Consider the following 20,148-nt stretch of genomic DNA (forward strand, 5'->3'; position numbering starts at 1 on the left):
GTATGTATGTGTGTCTGACTCAGACCTCTTTCCCCCTGCTCACCCTATGAACCCATTCGGTCATAATCGACAGAGGCAATGACCTTGAATGGGGTCCCCATTTGGAGTACCCATGCTGCACACCTCAGGGCTCACCCGGCTTGGGTCCAGACGCCGCCCTGACCCCACACGACCACTCCCAGGCCAGGTTACACCCAAGACCCGATGACCCCCTCTCAGGGCTTTTGCTGGTCCTGTTCTAAGAAGCAGAAAGAACAAAGCAGGACCAGCCACCCCTGCCAAGGACGCACAACCATGTTTCTTGTACACACAAAGAGTCTGCTCTTTTCATAAACGGACGTGCCCGGGAGCAGGAGGCAGTGACGGGGAAGAGCATGCATCGAGATGGGCTGAGGTTCCTGGGACTGCGAATGTGCCCCTGCAGGGTTAGCCAGCCCAGGGCCTGGATCTCCCAGATACTAATTCCAGGTCTACTTGGTGGCATTTGAGAGGAAAGAAGAAAACAGAAACCGCCAACAGAGGGCACGTCAGCTCTGATGCGAGGGGCATGCCTGCCCCCAGAAGAGAACACACTGTCCTACACGGTTAGGAATCACTGTCTTCATTCCTCGCAAACCCTAAGACCCTCGGAAGCCTACCCTGCAGCTCAGCACAGAGGAGCTGACAAAGAGCTGCCTCTTGAATGCACGGGCTTTGCACACCCACACGTGAATCTCAACCCACAGCACGGACGCCAGCAGTAGCCATTTCTAATGTTAGGAATCGCTTCTAGAACATTCTTTCCTTTGACAGGGCTATTGGTTACAGCTTTCTTAGAACATGTGAAACTCTTAAACTTTATGAATGAACCTTTGCTCCCTCCTTGCTTGAGTTGTTTGGCAAAATGTTCTTTAAACTATCCTTTTTTTAAAAAAAATTCACTCAGAATTTTTCAAAAGTCACAAAGAACACATAATTGGTGGTTTCTCATGAGACTCCTCCTTGGGTCTGGAAATCAAGGGCTAGTGCATTTGTAACAGGGCCATGAGGGTTCAACCAGAGGGAAATGCAGATGCCCAGGCCCCATTCTCAAATGCTCTGGCTCCTCATGGGGCCAGGAATCTGCATTTGTAGCCTGTTTTCCCGTGATGCTGCAGAACTAGAACACAACTGTGTTAGAGAACGCCACCCCCGTGAGCCACAGTAAATGGGGAGAGGGACAAGGATCATCTGTCATAATCATTTCTGTGCAGGGCAGGTGGCAGAAGGCATTGGCTCCCATCTGCAACAGCTGCCTGGTGTTTTACAAAGAGCCAGACCAGCACTGGGCTACAGGGGAGCTCTCCTCCACGTTCTGTCCCAGGATCAAAGGGATCGTGCCACAAAGGTCAGGGGCAGCGGGAACGTCCCCCAGACGTGTGTGCACACTCTGTGTGCACAGAGCGAAATGCCAACTTTCAAAGCTTCCTTGGACAAGCTAGGTGCGGAAGAAAGGTACCATGAGACAGATGTTCACTAGACTTGCCCATCCATGGCTTTCCTTGTGTCTCATGCCTTAGTAAAAAGAACCACCACTGTTGAGCCTGGGTGGCTCGGTCAGTTGAGCTTCGGACGCTTGATTTTGACTCAGGTCATGATCTTAGGCTCATGGGATCAAGCCCTAAGTCAAGCTCTGTGTAGAATCTCCTTCTCCCTCTCCCTCTGCTCCTCCCCCTGCTCATTCTCTTTCTCTCTTTCCAATAAACAAATAAAATCTTTAAAAGGAGGAGGAGAAAAAGAAATGGAGGAAGGAGAGGGAGGAGGAGGAAGAGGAGAACCACCATAAGCTCAGACCGGAGAAGCCCCAGTGTCTGGGATACGCTCGTAGCGCCATCTTGGTTGGGTCCAGTCCAAGATGGTTGACGTGCGTCTCCTTTTCTTAAACATGAGGCCCACAAGCAGGGCTCAGAAAGTACTCAACAGCATTTGCAACCAGGATAGGGGTTACAGATAGGTGTCCACGCCTCGGGTTGGACAAGTAGAGAGAGCAAGCACTACAGGATTTGCTAGAGCAAGGCGGAGCCAGACACATCCATGATGGAATTATCTGCAGCCCAGAACCAGCAACCAGTAGACGCACCTGCTGGCAGTTGCATCGGATACTTCCGGCATGAAGACATGCTACTGAGGCCCCCCAGCCCTGGAGACGGGTACGAAATGGAAACAGGGTCCCACTGTCACAAATATGCAATCAACCGGTGCATTCAAATGCTTTCATCATAAGATGCCTCCACAGAGCAATGCTATCACTGGGACATGCTTGCTGCTATTCAGCACTCTTCGGGGGGACTGGAATTCCCCAGAAGAAATGCACAAGACAGACATCCCCACCCCCGAGTGCCGCCTCCCCCCGCCCACACTCATGATCCAACGTCCAGGCCTGCAGCTCAGCTGCCAACACCAACTCGGAACAAGGACAAGACCCACGAGGCTCGAGAACACTACCTTTGTCATTCAAAGTCTCTTCTTGTATTTGTCTCACGGCTTCCTGGGCTTTGCCAGTGTTATTTCCAGCTATAAGGGGAAAAAAAAAAAAAAAAAAAAAAAAGTATGATCAGTGGCCAGGTCCTCCAGACATTATCAAGCACGAGAAAATGTTGTCTTGAGGTGCAAAACACAACCTTGAAGGGGGCTCTTTATGGCTTGTCACCGAGCTCTGGTGTGGAACGTGGCCACCAGAACAGCCTTGGCCAAGGCAACATACCAACTGATGGAGGATTGCCATTAGCTTGCAATGGCGAGAAGGAGAATGTCTCTGTCTTTGATGACTGGGGAGTGACGCAGCTGGCGGCACAAAGCACATGGGGCGGGGGACGAGAGCCAAGGGTCACATGAGCATAAAGATGGTAGAAGGAAGATCAGAGCACACATAGAACCTTCTAAGAAACTTTAGTGGACACCCGCCTCCCCCCCACTCACTGGTGGTCTGAGCTGCAAAATGACCGTGGGCCATTCCCTCTATGAACGTGGGATTTCCCATTTCCTCATCGAGGACTCTGTACAAACTCCACAGGGATCAGTCTGGGGAAACGTGAGCTTAGAAGAATGGTCACGCGTGTTTTGTGTATGAGGGACATCGCCGTTAAAATAGAGATGGTGACCTCTGGGCGTTAAAATAGTGAAGGAGGTTTCTTTAGTGTCTTACTAGATGGTAGTGCATTGATGTTTGGAGGAAGGCATCTTGTTTTCAACTGCATCCCTGAGTACACAGTCCAAATTTTAAGGTGTGGCAAATGGGGCTGCCATTCGGGCAGAAGATCAGGACACCCTGTCTTCCCACACCCCAGCGCTCACGATCAACTGGACCGCAGGCAGATGTTCAGCTCCTTTGTGGGGTGAGCCAACCCCGAAACTCCCCGCCAGGGTGAGTCATGGGAGCGCTTCTGTACAAGGCGATTGGAGTTGGCATCTAAGGAACACAGGCGTGGGAGTGAAGCTCCTGGAGCCCCGAGAAGTGACAGGTGGCATGAGGACAGCAGGAGAGACACCTGGCCTGGGAGGACCAGGTCCTAAAGGGGTGGAGTGGCTCACATGGCCCTCCCACCTGCGTCCAGCCGCTGCTGGCCAGGTGTTCTCTGGGTTACAACCCTCTTGAGATCTCCATGAAGACGTATCACCAAGCAATCCGTTCCGGAGACATTTCTACATGCTGTTTTCCTCTATTTTGTTTGATTTTTATACTCGAACTAATGTATAAGGGGCTCTGCTATAGATCCCCCCCACCACTTGCTCCTACATTAATTAGTCTGTGTCATCGACAAGTGCCCCCTGCTCCCGCCAAAAAAACCCCGATGGAACACCCTTCCCAGAAGCAGAAGGCTTTACAACAAAGAGTTAAGGAAACACAGACAGCAGAAGCAGTGAACGTTCTGAAATCAGTAACGTCTTTGGCTCCAGCTGGAGATGAATCTGAGATAAATATGGCAAAAGACATCTTCAGGGGGTGCAGTTAAAGGATTATATAAGGCACCACCACCTTAAAGGAGTTCAAAGTTGCAGACGTCAAGAAAACGCAGCTGTGATAGTATTCACACCTTCGGCTCCCTTGAAGAAAGAGCATATTACACGGTTGTTAGATTTTTGCTCAGAGGGTCTTCCTGTGTTGCGGGGTGCACAGTCAGACAGGATGCCATACTGGAATGTTATATTCCATCTCTAAATGTTCTAAGCCTCAAAGACAACAAAATAAAATTCACCTTTCTCTAAGCTGGGGCCGTGTACATGCATGACCTTATTTTGGAATTTCCATGCAATTTTAAAATATTCAAGAGCCATCCACCGGCGGGCTACGTACGCTTCTGGCATTCGCCGTCTTGGCATCAAAGGTGGCCCAGTGGGAGCCTGCGTGAAGTGGGAGAGAAGATGTTCCACGTTCCAAATGAGGTATCAATGGCCAGAGAAAGTGGGGGGCATCCAACCAGAAGGGGAAACTGGGCATGGTAACACCTCCCCTCAATGGGCAGGTCACTACTCTCCCTAAGGCATTGCATTAGAGGCATGGACACAGGCACTCTTTTGGCAAAGGTCATCTTTATCAGCTGGCTCCCCAGAGTTGGATATGGAACCTTGACCCTATGCAATTGTTAGAGATTTCCTACATTTACTGACCAAACATTGCATGTGAGGTAGAGTATTTGACCAGAATGGAAGGTAGGCACAAGCACAGTGGGTCTGCCTTCAGCTCATGCTTTTGGTGGGGGGCTAAGTTTAAAGACATTGAACCCAAATCAGGGCCAGCAAACTAGGAACCTGGGGCCACATCCGATGATCTCCTTGATGTGAAAAGAAAAAAATATATATATATTGGAACAACAGCTATACCCATAGCTTTAAATATTGCCAATGGTGATTTCTGGCTATCAGGACAGAGCTGACCATTAAGAGACACACTTAAGCAAATATTTATTATCTGGTCCACACCAGAAAAAAAAAAATTTACTGGCCCCTGGTCTCAAAAGCCATCTTTTATATGGCTATTCATAAAGAATTATAAAGACAGATCCTCCACCAAAACAGTATTTTGAAACTATGAGAACTGAGATATTGTGAGCAAATTAGAAATTTAATAATTAATGTATTTATGGCAATATTAATGTGCTTGGGTTGGACCCACATTCCCTTTTCCAATTCTTCAACAAGTAACTGATTATTGTTTAAACATTAATGGACTCGGGATTGGCAAACTTGAAATTGGATATACACATCTCTTAGTTTCCATTTAGTGTGAAATTTACATTAAAGTGTCCACGATAATATTGTGTTAGGTGGCCTTGTATCAAACTGTCACACAAGATGAAACATTGTCCCTCTCAGAATATATGCAGTTACGCCCTGAAGGACGCGGGGAGGAGGGAACGTTCACACTTCATTGGACTGCGCAGGTCAAACTGTGACCCGTGCAGACACCAGAAGCTCTGTGGGAAAGAAGCTACAGGAAGGGGAGAAGCACAGGAGCATTCTGTTTACTTCAAGAGAAGGAGAACTTTGGTGCAGGCAGAACTGTTCCTGGTCTCAGCAAACATCACCTAAATGAGGGGGTGACAGGGGAGTCAAGGTTCCAGTCTTCACATGCATAAGTACCACACAGTCCCTCACGTGCCTTCACTGCACTCTGTCTGTACATCACACTCCTCACTCAACTAGACCTCCTCATGAGCGACCCAGCTAGAATTCATCATAACCTACCAAACCAGACCTCATCATCACCTAACCGAACTAGACCCCATCATCACTTAACCCAACTAGACCTATCATCACCTAATCCAACTAGACCTCATTATGACCTACCTAACCAGACTGCATCATCATCTAACCCAAATAGATCCCACAATCACCTTACCAAACTAGACCTCCTCATCACTCACCCAACTAGACCTCATCATCACCTACCTGAACAAGACCTCATGATCCACCCAACTAGACCTCCTCATGACCTACCTGACCAGACTTCATCATCACCTAACCCAACTAGACCTTCTCATCACTCACCCAACTAGACCTCATCATCACTCACCCAACTAGACCTCATCACCACCTACCTGAGGAAGACCTCGTGATCCACCCAACTAGACCTCCTCATGATTTACCCAACTAGACCCTTTCATGACCTAAATCATCTATCTAGACTTCATCATGACTTAAAATACCACACTGAGACAAAAAGCAGAGAAATGGAACAATTTTTTTTTCTTTGCATTGCAATATTGCCAAGTTTCACAAAGAACTAAGAAGATGAAGAAGAAGACAGGTGCACTAGAGAAGTCATAAGGGGCAGAGATAAGCAGTGCTGGATGCCAGTCCCTGGCTGTTCTCAGACTGGAGGGTCCTCCCCATCCTGCTCTATCAGCTTCCTTCTACCACAAGCCAACCTCCAGCAGGCCCTCAGAGGAGACTTTGACTTCTTCTGTCCACGATGTGATGTCGCTTTCTTTTTGTTTTTTGTTTTTAGTTTTTTAAAAATTTTCTTCATTTAAGAGAGAGAGAGAGAGAAAGTGAGAGCATGAGTTGGGGGCATGAGGCCAAAAGGAGAGGAAGAAACAGATACCCCGCTGAGCAGGGTCCCTGATGCAGGGCTCGATCCCAGGACCCCAAGATCATGATGTGAGCCAAAGGTAGACGCTTATCTGACTGAGCCACCCAGGTGCCCCCCTGACATTACTTTGATCAAGTCATCCCAGATGGTGGCGAAATCCAAGACAAGGCAGTAGTCTCCCGGAGACCTGAGTCCCTCTGATCACACACCATGTCTCCCTGATGTGCTCAGGTCCCAGGGAGAGAGAAACACATCATGTGGATGCTAAAATTGAAGAGGAGTTCCAGAAATGCACACTCAGATGGGTCCCCTGTCCTGCAGGACCCCCTCATCCGCCAACGACTGTTCTTCATCTGGGTGGGGGAAGTAGATATGGATGTTGGTAAAGACTGTCCTTGCAAAGAGTTGTCAAAAACTGTTCTGTCATTTCCACATTGATTCAGACAACAGGGATGTGGACCCATCTCTGAAGAAAAAAAACACGGATGAGGAAAATAGTGAGGTCCACCAAGAAGTAAGCGTCCCCTCCCAAAGCCTGGCAAAGGTATACCGTTCTATAGATCAGTTGGCTCATGAGAGAAAGGTGCCCACATGGGTCCATGAGGGAGGAAGCACTGTAAGAAACTGCACTTTTTCAAAAGAGTGACCCATGGGAAGGGCCATGCAATACAAAAATTTTAAGTTGTGGAGTCATGTTTGACAAAAGTGATAAAAACATCAAAGTTAGGAGCATGAGTCCATTTGATTATAGGAATGAACAGCTAAGTATATCCAGGTGAGTCACACCTCTGTGAGGACAACAGAAGGCCACACTGGCTAGACCTGGGGGCTCTCCATCTGGGTTAAGAGCCCCCTCGGAGATCCCCTCCCCCATGGAACGCAAGGGGGTCTTTGAGTTTAAACACAAGTAATCAACGTCATCATAGCGGCCAACACTAATGTCTTGTCCAAATGCAGACAAGACACAGATGTCAGGGCAGGGTCTATGACTTGCCCACCGACACAAACCAAAGATATTTTCAGACCCAAGTGGAGGTGTTAAAGCTGACTCAAAATAAAGTTTGAGATCGTCACAGCTTCCAACCAGTAGGAGTTATGGAACCCACAAGTACGTCATGTTATTTGTCCTATAAAGATTTCATGTCTATAATCATGTGGCAAGTTTGTGTTCTTACATATTTTTATATCTGCATCTCAGTATCATTTGGTTTATAATGGTGTGGATTTTAGTTTGTGCATTTAGGCATCACTGGATGTTTGTGGGGTCCAAAGACCGAGCTTGTGAAGAGCCAGGAAGGAGTGGAACACATGCATGTTTAAATACCCTGCCCCAACTATAAATTCTGACCCCAAATTATCCTTCAAAAACTGATGGCGGGCAAAAGATGGAGGAGAAAAATGGGAGAAAGGAAGAAATAAATCATTACTCTGTTCGCTTCCCCAGGCAAAGAAAATACCTTCGTTTTCAAAGAGGAGTTAAGACACCAGGGTAAGGAGCAGAGAGAGCGTTTCAAAAGAAGAATGGACAATGTAGTCTATGAGATGCAGCTGCAAAGGAAGCCAGTCTTTGAACACCTGTTCCAAGTCGACACTGGGCTACGCCGTGTCTTCCCCAAATTCGTATGTTGAGGCCCGGACCCCCACACCCCAGGTGCTCAGAACCTGACCTTATTTGGAGAGGGTGTCTCCAAATAACATGGCCAATGACATGGGTCTTCATTGCACTAGGACCGAAGTCCTTTCAAGGGCAACCTTAGGTGTTTCCCAGATGGGTTTTACCTATAAGCAAATCACTGTTTCTGTATGAGCCAATGACGGAGTATCTTCCATTAGCCAACAACACAATCATCACCTATGATCACACGCATGCCGAGTCTCGCCAGGTGCCTCGCCGTGGCATAGCCGATTCCATCCGTGCCTCCAGTCACTACGGCAACGCGGTCCGGTTGTGGGGCCAAAACTGGAGAAGAAGAAAAGGAAAATATATATATATATAATCAACGTGAGTTTTAGAAGCGGATTGGTTGGATTGGTCCTAAGTCATTCCAACCTGGTCAAAGACACCTGATAAACGCTTGCTCACCCCCAGCGGAGGCCTTGGCAGGACCCAACGAGAGTATCAGCGCAATGATGGGCAGAAAGGTCGGGAGCCAACGTGGGAGTAGCACTTATGAGCGTGGATGACACCCCAGCATCCACACTCCCAGGCAACATGGGGCAGGAAGTAAGTTTTACTACGTCTCAGGTATGGAGGAGAACAGACCAGGGGATGAATGCCTGCTGTTGCAACAAGTTTGTAGAACACAGTTTCCAAGAGGAGGGGACATGCATGCCACGCCACCCCCCACATGGGGAAGCAGTAGGATGGGTCAGGAGGCAGAGGGACACGGAAGCGTGGACAAGAGTCTCTATTGTGGGAAGAAATGGGTCAGGGAAGCAGGCTCAGCAGGTTTAGGATGGGCTGGTGTGAATAATTTCAGCAGATTCTGGGTCACAGGGGCTGTCTCTATGTGTGTGTCCCTGGCCCTGTGGTGATTTGCGTGGGCAGGGTAGACACTGGCCAACAACGCGGTTATGGACATGGTGGGACTGTGGATTGCCCCATTTGCGTTGGAAAGCTGTGCTCCTGAGAGAGCCACATGCTATCTCTTGGAACCGGCCAGCCTTGGGAGCTGGAGCATTTGATGAAGGTGACAAAGATGAACTTTTTTATTTTATTTTATTTTAGATCTATTTATTTATTAGAGAGAGGCAGACGAGAATCTCAAGCCGACTCCACACGGATCATAGAGCCCAGTGCAGGGCTGGATCTCACAACCTTGAGATCACAACCTGAGCGGCAACCAAGAGTCAGACGCTTCACCGACTGAGCCACCCAGCACCCCAAAGATGGACTTTTTAATAAATGATATTAGAACATGTAAATAGACATTAAGAAAAAAAAGGCAAAATTAGACCCATCTACACATCAAAATTAACCATGGGGTAGAAGTTACACCATGAACATATTCGGGGGGGAAAAGCATGAATCCATTTATCTTTAACCTCAGAGTATGAAACGTCTTCCTAATCATAAGTTGAAGTTGAGAAGAATAAGTAGATAAATTCTGCTACCAAAATAATTTTGCGTGGAAAAAAAAACACACACCAAAAGCAAAGTTCGAAGTAAATGCTATATTAAAAAAAAAAAAAAAAAAAAAAAAAAAAAAGAAACAAAAGCTTACAACCCTGATCACATGCAAAAGGCTATTTTCCTAGTATGTAAAGAGTTCTTACAAATCAAGAAAAATAACACTGTGAGGAAAAATAAAAAGGGTGAACATGAAAACATATGCCATGACACAGTCCTTACAAAGGCATGTGAGACTTTGCCCAATGAGAGGCATGTTCATGAGAACTCACTGAAACACCATTGGACTTGACAAGAGCAAGCACTTTGACACCATGCTTCTCTGTCATAGTGCTCGCAAGCAGAGGCTCATGTATACCATGGGCACAAAAGCAAGAAGGGGAACCCCCATGTGGGTGGGGGTCCTTGGGTGATATCTAGTGCAACCTGAAACACATTCAGGCTGTGGCAGCAAAATCACTTCTAGGAACATGCCCTGGAAATCCATAGCAGACCTTCCATTTCTCCCTGCAGCTGTGTCCCTGGTGTCCGCAGTCACACAGACACCGGTCAGCAGCCCTGGATGGCTGTGATAAACCAATAAACTATGAAGATATTAGGGAATAATGCCCTGAAAGAGCTCATGGTCCTGTGGGACGTCATGCAAGCACTAAGAGCTCATATGTACTTCTAAGTGTGGTATCTGCACTCATGTAGGAGGTCTCTCTGCTGTTGGGATAATCCCTGTGCAACATGGCAGCCATTCCCAGTCAAGACTTTGTCTCAGTCGTACGGGCCCAGGGGTGCTCATTTGTGCCCAGGATCCCATCCAGAAGGCTTTTGTGTGCCCTACGTGGGAAGAACAACCCTCTGCAACTGTGTGCTTTGACTGGCCAGTCCTACCCCCTCGGCCAGGGTTGCCTGGGAGCGCACGCCTCCTCTCAAGTTCCCTGTTCCTCACTGCCTGGCCCAATGGCAGATGTCAGGCTGGTGCTCCATGAATGTTCACGGACTTAATGAGCTAACCCACCCATTGCGGAGTCAAGCACAGATTGAAGGCCACACCTACCCCAAAAGACCAAAGGAAATGTGCCATGATGTGAATGTGGGTATCTCCTCCTAAAATCCATGTGTTGAAGGCCAACCCTCCCATGGAATGGGATTGGAGGTGGGGGTGTTTGGGAGGTGATCAGGTGATGAGGATGGAGGTGGGATCTTTGGAAGGTCATCAGATGCTAAGGGTGGAGGTGGGGGTCTTTGGGAGGTGACCAGGTCATGAAAGTGGAGGTGGGGGATCTTTAGAAGTTCACCAGGTCATGAGGGCAGAGCCACCATGATGGAATTAGTGTCCTTATAAAGGAGACCCCAAGGAGACTCCAGGCCCCTTCAACTGTGCAAGGACCCAGCCAGAAGAATGCCATCGACAAATCCATTCTAGCCGGACATCCAGCCACCCCAATGGTGGGAAGTAAGTGTCTGCTGCTGAAGCCCCCCCCCCCCACAAAATCACTCCATGGTGTGTTTGTTATGGTGGCCCAAATGGGCTAAGACAAGATGCCCTCATCCCAGGCAGATCCCCTGCCTAATGCTCAGGACATGCAGAGAAACAGAAGCATGTGAGGAACGGGCATGATGACAGAGCAACGTCTACACCCACCACCCAGGAATGGGGGGGGGGGGGGGGCTAAGAAACCACATGACCACCAGGATCCAGTCTGACTCCTTAGCTTATCAGTGAGAAATGGACACAGGAACCCTGAACCACCTTCAATGCCAAGAGCAGCAGGTGGTCTTCCAGAATGCTCTCCTGAAGACAGCATCACCTTCACAAAGAATGCTCCTTGGGCTTCAATACTAAGTATGAAAGGTATTTGCAGGGATCAGAAACAGGAGGTGCATAATGGACACCCTACTCTAAGCCACCATGATGTTTCTGGGTGAACAGAGCGAGTCCATGAAATGTCTTTCCAGGCCCATGGTTGCTTGCTCCATGCCCTGAAGGTCATTTCCTACCCAACAGGTCTGCATCCAGTGTCTTCTTCCATTTGGCCAGAACAAGGATGGCACAGGTCCTCAGAATGTCTTCTCCCAAGGCCATGATGTGCCAAGCAAGTGGGATCGGCTTCCTGCCAAGCGCAGCTCAGCCCACGCGGGGGTCCCTGAAGTTATCTCCCAGCTGATACCGTAATTTTGAGTCCCAAGTGCCATAAGTGAGTTGACCCTGGAAATCTAAAAAGATTTCATCTCTACGTAGCTCATCACATCTGTTTCATGATGTTTCTCACCCATGAGAAGAGTCCACAGAGCACTTGGACCACAGGTGAGAAGCAGGAGCTCCAGGTCATAATCAAGCATATGGATTTCCAACAGGGTTACGCCTCTCCAAGGAGGTGTCTTGTAGGTCATGGTGGGAAGGAGCACAGGGCTGAACTAGCTGGACTCCAACCACCTGGTCAGCCTGCCAATCAGTCCTATCTTTGATAGGATACAATCGTCCCAAACGCAGTCAAGTGCCCAGTGACGGGCACATGGGGCAAGTCTGTCCCCTCTCTCCAAGCTTGGCTGGATATCCATTGAGAACCAGTTCCACCCAAACACAAACATATCATCCTACAGTTCTGGAGGTCACAAATCTCCATCTCAAGGTCAGCTGATTGGAAATCTTAATTTCCATCTGCAATTTTTATTTGCCTTTAGCTTCATGACAACATAACTTAAGAGTTTCCAGGGCTTAGGACACAGACGTCTTTGGGGGCCAGGATTCCATCCCCCAAAATCGGGAGCCAAAATTACTGGGCACACGACTCAGATGGAGAAGCCTGACCTTGCATCAGCTTATTCTGTGAAATGGCCCCAAAGTAACAACAGGAAGACGTGGACTTGGAACCATAACGCCCCCATCAGGACTCGGCACGTGGCACATGTTCTCAAAATGGTACAAGGAGGCCTATGGAACCAAATCACACCAAAGACAGGCAGTGGCAAGGACAGGGTGCTCCAAAGCCAGTAATTATTGGCTGTACCCCAGAAATATATGCCCCGGCTGGTGAAGACAGGAGGAGACTCGTTCACAGCAAAAACCCGCACAGCCGTTTCCATGCCGATCTATAAATAAAGAGATGCACACACACTTCACCAACAACTGTGATTTATGAGACACAAGAATCACCAAAAGTGTGATAAATGGCACCAACCGCTCGAGGTCATGGGCATTGTTTCCGGATATAAAAACTTACAATGGAAAACTTAATTTTGCAAGACAGCTGTTACTAAGCCTTCCCCTACCGCGTGTTACTTGCCCTTTGGAATAAGAACACTTGTATTTTCCTGACTTCAAATTTTAAACACATGCGTTCCCCAGCCATTAGGCGTCCCAGGATTCATCCAAATAAAAAGAAACAATTTGAAATTAAAAAAAAAAAAAAATTGGGGGGGTGTTAAATGTTGAATGTGCCAAAGTACAATGTACAAAAGTTGGTTAAACAATGCACGTGAATAAAGGATTGATCAAATCCTAAAAGTCAGTCCCTGACATAGATTTGAACCAGCCAAGAAGATTAAAAATCATATGCAGCTCTCCTGGTCATAAGACCCCTGCCTTGGAGATCTGAGGGCAAATTCAGCTCTGAGCTTCCTAGCAGCCAAAGAGAAAAGGGAAATAATACCAGAGATGCCTCTCAGCAGGTGACCCAGTGCTTCCATGGGCCTCCTATTGGCTTAAATACACACTGTTTTCTGTCACTGGGCTCCAACACAGGTATCACCGACCCCCAGAAATTCCCTTCCATCATCCGTGCTGGGAGGTCTTAGCCATCCCGTTGTGTGTGGCTTAAGATTCCCCCTCTCCTGGTCACACTTGAGATCCTTCTGTCCCCGGAGAGTTGGTATTGGCTTGGAGTTGCACAGTGCACTCGCTGATACTAAACAAATACAGGTGTCTGGGCTTGCAGAGACAAGGGGCATGGGTGACGGACACCCCAAGTGCATAGGGACTCCCTGTGCCCAGCTGGATCCCAGCAGACGGCATGAGAATGGGAGCTCCATCTACATCGGTAGGGATGTGACAGCCATGTGCTTCTGATTGAAACAGGTCTTGCTGGTGCAACTTTTGGGCTCTGCGATTAACTCTGAAATCCCCACACTGTAAAGATTTCCCTCCCGAATGTGGGTGGGCCTCATCTAATCAGTTGATGGTGTTCATTGCAGAAAGACAGATTACAGGTCCCCACTCCCACCCCCCGCCCCGGCCAGAGTCCATTTCCCAGCAGACAGATTCAAACTGTTAACATGCCCTGCGTTTCTACCCTGCAGCATTTGGGTTTAACAAGTCTCCACAGTTGTATGAGCCAATTCCTTAAAATGATTAAAATTAAAATATTTATGTGTGTGTGTGTGTGTGTGTGTGTATAAACATATACACATAGAGAGGGAGATGATATATCATATATATGTTTATAGATATATAAAGAGAGGGATGATAGCTAAAATGATGATGGATGGAGACGTAGGTGAATGGATGGATGAATGGATGGATAGATAGGCCAATGCTGGTTTCCCCTGAGGCCTTTCCTTGGCATGTAGACCCTGTGTTCTCCCTGTGTCCGCACATGGTTGTCCCTCTGTGCATGTCTGTGTCCACATCCCCTCTTCTTATAAGGACCCCAGTCCTATGGGATCAGGGCCCTCACTACTGCCCTCATCTTAACTTGACCACCTGCAGAGACCCCATTTCCAAATAAGATCCCCTTCACAGGTACCAGGGGCTAAGACTTCAACATACCTATTTTGTGCGCCCTAGAGATTGGTGCACATGCATGCACACATCTGTGCAAGGCCACCCCAGCCTGGCTAGCGAGGCTCCCAAGGAGCACCCGCAAGCCAGTCCCTCTCCCTGCTCCTTTATCTCCCAGAAGTGAGTCAGCTCCAGCCCAGATGCCTTCAATGCTTCCCCCTAAAACCCGGTTGCAAAGAGACACAGGGGATCCCTGTCCATCCCCTCACATGCCACTCTGTGTCCTGCACACCAGCACCCACCATCACCAAGTCCCACGGGCCAGCTCACCTCCAACAGGCATCGGGAGGAGCGCTGGGAAGGTGGCAGCTGTGAGCTGATCGGTCTGTACAGGGACAGCAGCTACTGCGGACGTACGGGGAGGCCGCCCGGGGTCACGGCTCACGCCTTCCTCCCCGAACCGCCCAGCTGATGTGCTTGGGGGGCAAGCCCACGACTCAGATGACAAGAAAAGCAACGCGCACCTCCCAAGCCCGTCTGCTTGGCAAAGGAGTGATGTTTGCAGGCCGAGCGGAGAAGGAGCTCCCATCCTGAGCCCGGACTATGTTTAGAGCCCTCGTGGCTCATTATTCTTTTTTAAGAACTGAAATGTGGCGGGTTGACCTCATGCTTCCGCCAGGGCCAGCTCGTAGGGAAGCAATTGTATGTCAGATCTCTGTGTCCGCATCTCACTGACCACAGCATAGTTAATAAGACATGCCTCCCACAGCTAAAGATTGGAGATATTTAAAAATACTGATACAATAATCCACATATGCAAATACCCAAAATATCAAAATCTTGGAATCATTTACAGATTCAACTATTCAAATAATTGAAATATTCGAATACTCGAAGGATTTAAAATTATTTAACTCTTGGGACTATTTTTTGTTTATCTATGTACTACTGTTTATTTAAATGATCCTATTTAAATAATTTAAATTTTGACATATTTGGAAGATTGACCATATTCTTTAAATAACTTGCAGATTCAAATACTTGGGCCCCTTGAAATATTTTTAAAAAATAATTTACATATTCAGACACTTGAAAGATTTAAAATACGGCTGAAATAATTTACAGATTCGGATACTTGCCATGTTTAAAATATTGTTTAATTTACATAGTCAGATACTTGAACTGTTTAAAATATTGTGAGTGATTTAAATATTTCAACATTTCAAATATTTAAAAATCCGATCGTAAACACAGAAGGGGAGGCGGGGGTGGTTGGATCCCTCCGCGACCGTGTCTTTTCTAAGGACCGCGCAGAATCCGTGCTGATGAGGCGGAGCAAGTCAAGAAAGGGTTTCACCTTAAGGAGTTGAAAGTCCATCAGGTAACATGTAAAGGCAAACAACAGATGCGGACCGTAGAAAAAGGGCAGCGACCTTGCCCGTAAAGGGGTCTCGTACAAGGATATGCACATCTTCTCTCCTTTTCTCTTCCGAAGACCCAAAGAAAACGAACCAGGGACTCATGGATAGTGCATAAAACACGCCCGTGTAAAACAGCGTTGCGACACACTCCTCTAAGCACACACGACGAAAGGAAGACAGCTGACTCGTGATCAGCCATCACAACAGTGGGTCCCAAAACTTCACGCTCACACCAGAACGAGTCACGGGGCACCAAAACTCTGTCCTTTTAGCAGACGAGCTGCCGAGGGCTGTGCAAAGCAGGCGTGCGTGCCTGTTCTCTCTGACCCAGCAGCTCTAATGCTGAGAGCTGCTCCCACAGACGCACTCCCACGGGTTCGCAAAGAGGCTCGAACATAAAAAGATACCCTCCCTGCCCTGCTGATAAGACAAAGATCTTCGGTGTGAATGTCATTTTATGCAAAGAGCCTTTACAGGTGTTCTTGCGAAAGAAAGGCTTATTGTTCCAGACACAGCTGGGAGGACCCTCCAGTGGAATTATACTGAGTTTGGTGGGGGGGGGGGGGGGTAAAAAGAAAACAAAAAAGGCGATTTTAAAAGGTTGCATTGTGTGTGACTCCATCTATGTGACATTCTTGAAATGATGGCATTGTGGAAACGGAGAACGGATGAGTGGCTGGCCGCGGGTGCAGCGTGGATAGACATGGGAAGGAGGTAGCAAAGCTATAGAAGGGGAACATTTGGGAATCTGGGGGCAGGGGACATACCTGTGTCTTGACACAGAAAGGATGGTCACCCCCCCCCCCATGACTGGAGGGATGCACCATCCTTCATGTTGCAAGGACATCCCAGATGGGTCACCCCACCACCACACAGGTGGCTGCCCAGGAAAATGAGGAAATATGGATAAAACAGCAATGATGGTATTCCTGCAGTCACGAGGGCTGGGATCACATACTTTACAGCTTTGTAAGTTTTATCCCCGGAGGGAAACCGGGGAAAGGGAACACAAGGTTTCTCCATATCCTTTCTGGCAACTGCACAGGAATTACGGGATCTGTAAAAAGTCTAATAAGCTCAGTTCAAATAACACATTCTGCTCTTCAAAACACAAATTTAGAAACAAAGAGTCTTTGTCCCATGGCTTCTGTCCCATTATGTTGGAAATGACTCATGGACTGGGAGGGTCTCGCGGGCATTCTGTCCTCCTTTAAGGAAACACAAACCAAAACCACAGTGAGAGATCACTTTAGGTCCCCTCGCACGGGTCTTTCTTCAGGGGCAGTGAAAACACTGCTGAACAAACGTTGAAGAGCCGGGAGGGAAACTGTGTCCGTCCTGCATGGCGGGTGGACACGGAAAATGCCGTGGGCACTGTGGAAAAGTAGTGGGGAAACCACACGGCCCGGCAATCCCACTCCTCAGTCTCCATCTATCCAGGACGCAGGGAAGCAGGTGTCCACAAGCATATGCACATGGGAAGGCCTAGAGCAGCGTTACTCACGGTAGCCAGGGAGATGTGAGCAGTCCAAGTGCCCACCAATGCACAGGGTCCATCCATGGATGGACTAGAACTCAGCCGTGAAAAGGAACAGCAGTCTGACTCCTGCTGCCTCGTGGAGGGACCATGAGGACACGATGCTCAGGGACAGAAGCCACACTCCCAAGAAGATCACAGAGGACATGATTCCATTTCTATGAAATACTCAGTATAGGAAAATAAGACAACCACCATGTTGAGAACGTGCCCATGAGCTTTCTGAAATTCTCTAACCATTAGACGTATGTGATGTCTTGCCAACTGACCTCCATAAATCTGGGGGAGAAAATCCAATAACAGGTTCATATGCGTTACGAGAAAGGGAATCAGCTTGAGGCCAGGTCAATCAGGCTTATAGGAGAAACAGTGTTTGGGGCATGCCCGACTCTTGATTTCGGCTCAGGTCGTGATCTCAGGCTCTGGGCTCAGCAGAGAATCTGGTTGAGATTCTCTTTCTCTGTCTGCCCCTCCCCACAGCTCTTTCTCCCTCAAATAAATAAATAAATCTTTAAAAAAACAAAATTAGAAAAAGAAACAGTGTTTATAACATCACAGTCAAGAAAGGGACCACCCAAACAAAGCCAAGTATTTTCCATGCACAAATCCTTCGATTCCAATAAAACGCAGAGAAAGGATTCAAAGGAAAAAGATAAGAGACATATTACGAGGTAATGCAGAATTGTGTGTGAAAGGCATTCACGTTACAGAGTGATAAATGAAAACATCATGGCAACATCCAAAAAAAAAAAAAAAAAAAAAACATATCTACCAGCAAAGGAGAGGTCAGACTGTTTTCTCACAAAGTCTTTGACTGATCGGACAAGGCCCACCTGCACTAAAGAAAGTCATCTGCGGAATTCAAAGTTAAGGTACTGACATAGGCATGGTACCCAAAGGTGACATGCATTTTGCACAGGGTGGAGATGCTTGGCGATGGCGTCCTAGCAAACAATGCAGTAAAAGACTTATAGACATGCGCTCTCCATGTCCCTTACACATAAAGGATACATTAGTCAAGGGGTCTGCCAAGAAACACACAGGAAGACTAAGTGGAGAGACAGAGATTTAATTTATGGGATTGGTTCATGTAACCGTGTATATTTGAGTCTCTACAGTGCAGGGTCGGGCAGGAAGCTGAGACCCAGGGACGAGCTAAAGTCGCAGTCAGAGGCCAAAGGCCTCCTGGAGACAGAATTTCCTCTTTGTCCGGGAAGGTCAGTCTGTTTTCTCACAAACCCTTCAACTGATCAGACAAGGCCCACCGATCCAAGGGGAAAAGATAAGATTCCAACTAGTATGTAATGCAGGATTGTGCTTGAAAGGCATTCATGTCATAGCGCAATAAATCAAAGCATGAAAGCAACATCAAAAAAAATCACATCCACCAGCAAAAGGGAGGTCAGACTGTTCTCTCAAAAAGTCTTCAACTGATTGGACAAGGCCCACCTGCATGAAAGAGAATCATCTGCAGAATTCAAAGGCATCAACGTGGGCATGGTGACCAAAGGTGACACATGTTTTGCACAAAGTGGAGATGCTTGGCAATGGAGTCCTAGCATACGATGCAGTAAAACACTTGTAAACATGCACTCTCCAGATTGGAAGGGGTCCAGCCCCATCTCCCTTACACATAAAGGACGTATTATTCAGGGTTCTCCCAAAATGCACACCAAAAGACTAAGCAGAGAGACAGAGATTTAATTTAAGGAACTGGTTCACGTAACTGGGTCTCTATTCCACAGGACTGGCCAGGAGGCTGAGACTCAGGGACGAGCTAAAGTGGCAGCCAGAGTCCAAAGGCCTCCTGGAGACAGAATTTTCTCTTTGTCCGGGAAGGTCAGTCTGTTTTCTCACAAAGCCTTCAACTGATCAGACAAGGCCCACCAATCCAGAGGAAAAAGATAAGATTCCAACTAGTACATAATGCAGGATTATGTTTGAAAGACATTCATGTTGTAGAGCAATAAATCAAAGTGTCATTGACAAAGTCAACAACAACAACAAAATCACATCTACCAGCAAAGGGGCGGTCAGTCTGTGTGCTCACAAAGCCTTCCACTGATTGGATGAGGCCCACCATGACCCTAGAGAGAGTCCTCTGCTTTACTCAAAGGCTACTGATTGCAATGTTAACCTCATCTAACCAGACCACCCTAGCAACACCTAAACTAGTGTTTGACCACATGTGGGCACACGTGGTCCAGCCAAGATGACATAAAATTAACCGTCACAATACACAGCCTTTCCATGCAACAAAGGTGTCCATTGACAGCCATCAACCAGAAGCCTGAACCTCCCTAAGGGAGTGAGCTCCTTCGTGAGCAAAGCCACTGCCTCGAGCAAGGACAACAGAAGGACCAGCGTGGTAGTCTCCAAAGCAGCGCTGGATGGAAGCCAAGACCCAGACGCCCTACGCGCAGCAGGCTCCCTGGAAAGGCAGGACCTCCTTGTTGAATGCGCTGGTGAAGCAAAGCGGGTCTCAGCTGGCAGGGACTCAGGCGGGGGATGGCCAGCTGAGCCAGAGAAGCATGAATGGGGCACCAAGATGGTGCCACGGGTGTGGACAGTGGCTCGTCCTTGTGAGCGGAGTACCAGGTGTTCAGCACGTGCCAGCATGTCTCGACATCAAGTGAAGATGTCCTGCTGCCTTCAATGGCAGTAGCAGATGGAGAGCTAGAGCCGGCCACTGAGCTCTCTTGCCTTGCACAAGCTTGCTGTGTGGGGTTCTGAGCCTTCCGTCCCAGAGCCACAGCCATAAGGACCCATGACCATCACCAAGTTCAACACACATGGGAG

At 48.0% G+C, this 20,148-nt stretch overlaps 1 protein-coding gene across 2 annotated transcripts in view; it reads right to left on the reverse strand.

The window, feature by feature from the left end:
* The window catches only part of DHRSX (dehydrogenase/reductase X-linked), a 141,625-nt gene that overhangs the window by 107,154 nt on the left and 14,323 nt on the right, over positions 1-20,148 (reverse strand). Inside the window, exons 2-3 of one of the 2 annotated variants that reach the window (XM_059157922.1) lie at positions 8,403-8,510; positions 2,464-2,532 (exon numbers count right to left, since the gene is read on the reverse strand). In XM_059157922.1, the coding sequence (XP_059013905.1) occupies positions 2,464-2,532; positions 8,403-8,510 (177 nt within the window). Of the gene's footprint in view, positions 1-2,463; positions 2,533-8,329; positions 8,511-20,148 lie in introns of those variants that run through there. The other variant, XM_059157923.1, reaches the window with a different exon arrangement.

Source organism: Mustela lutreola, chromosome X, assembly GCF_030435805.1.
Source record: "Mustela lutreola isolate mMusLut2 chromosome X, mMusLut2.pri, whole genome shotgun sequence".
Taxonomy (NCBI): Eukaryota; Metazoa; Chordata; class Mammalia; order Carnivora; family Mustelidae; genus Mustela; species Mustela lutreola.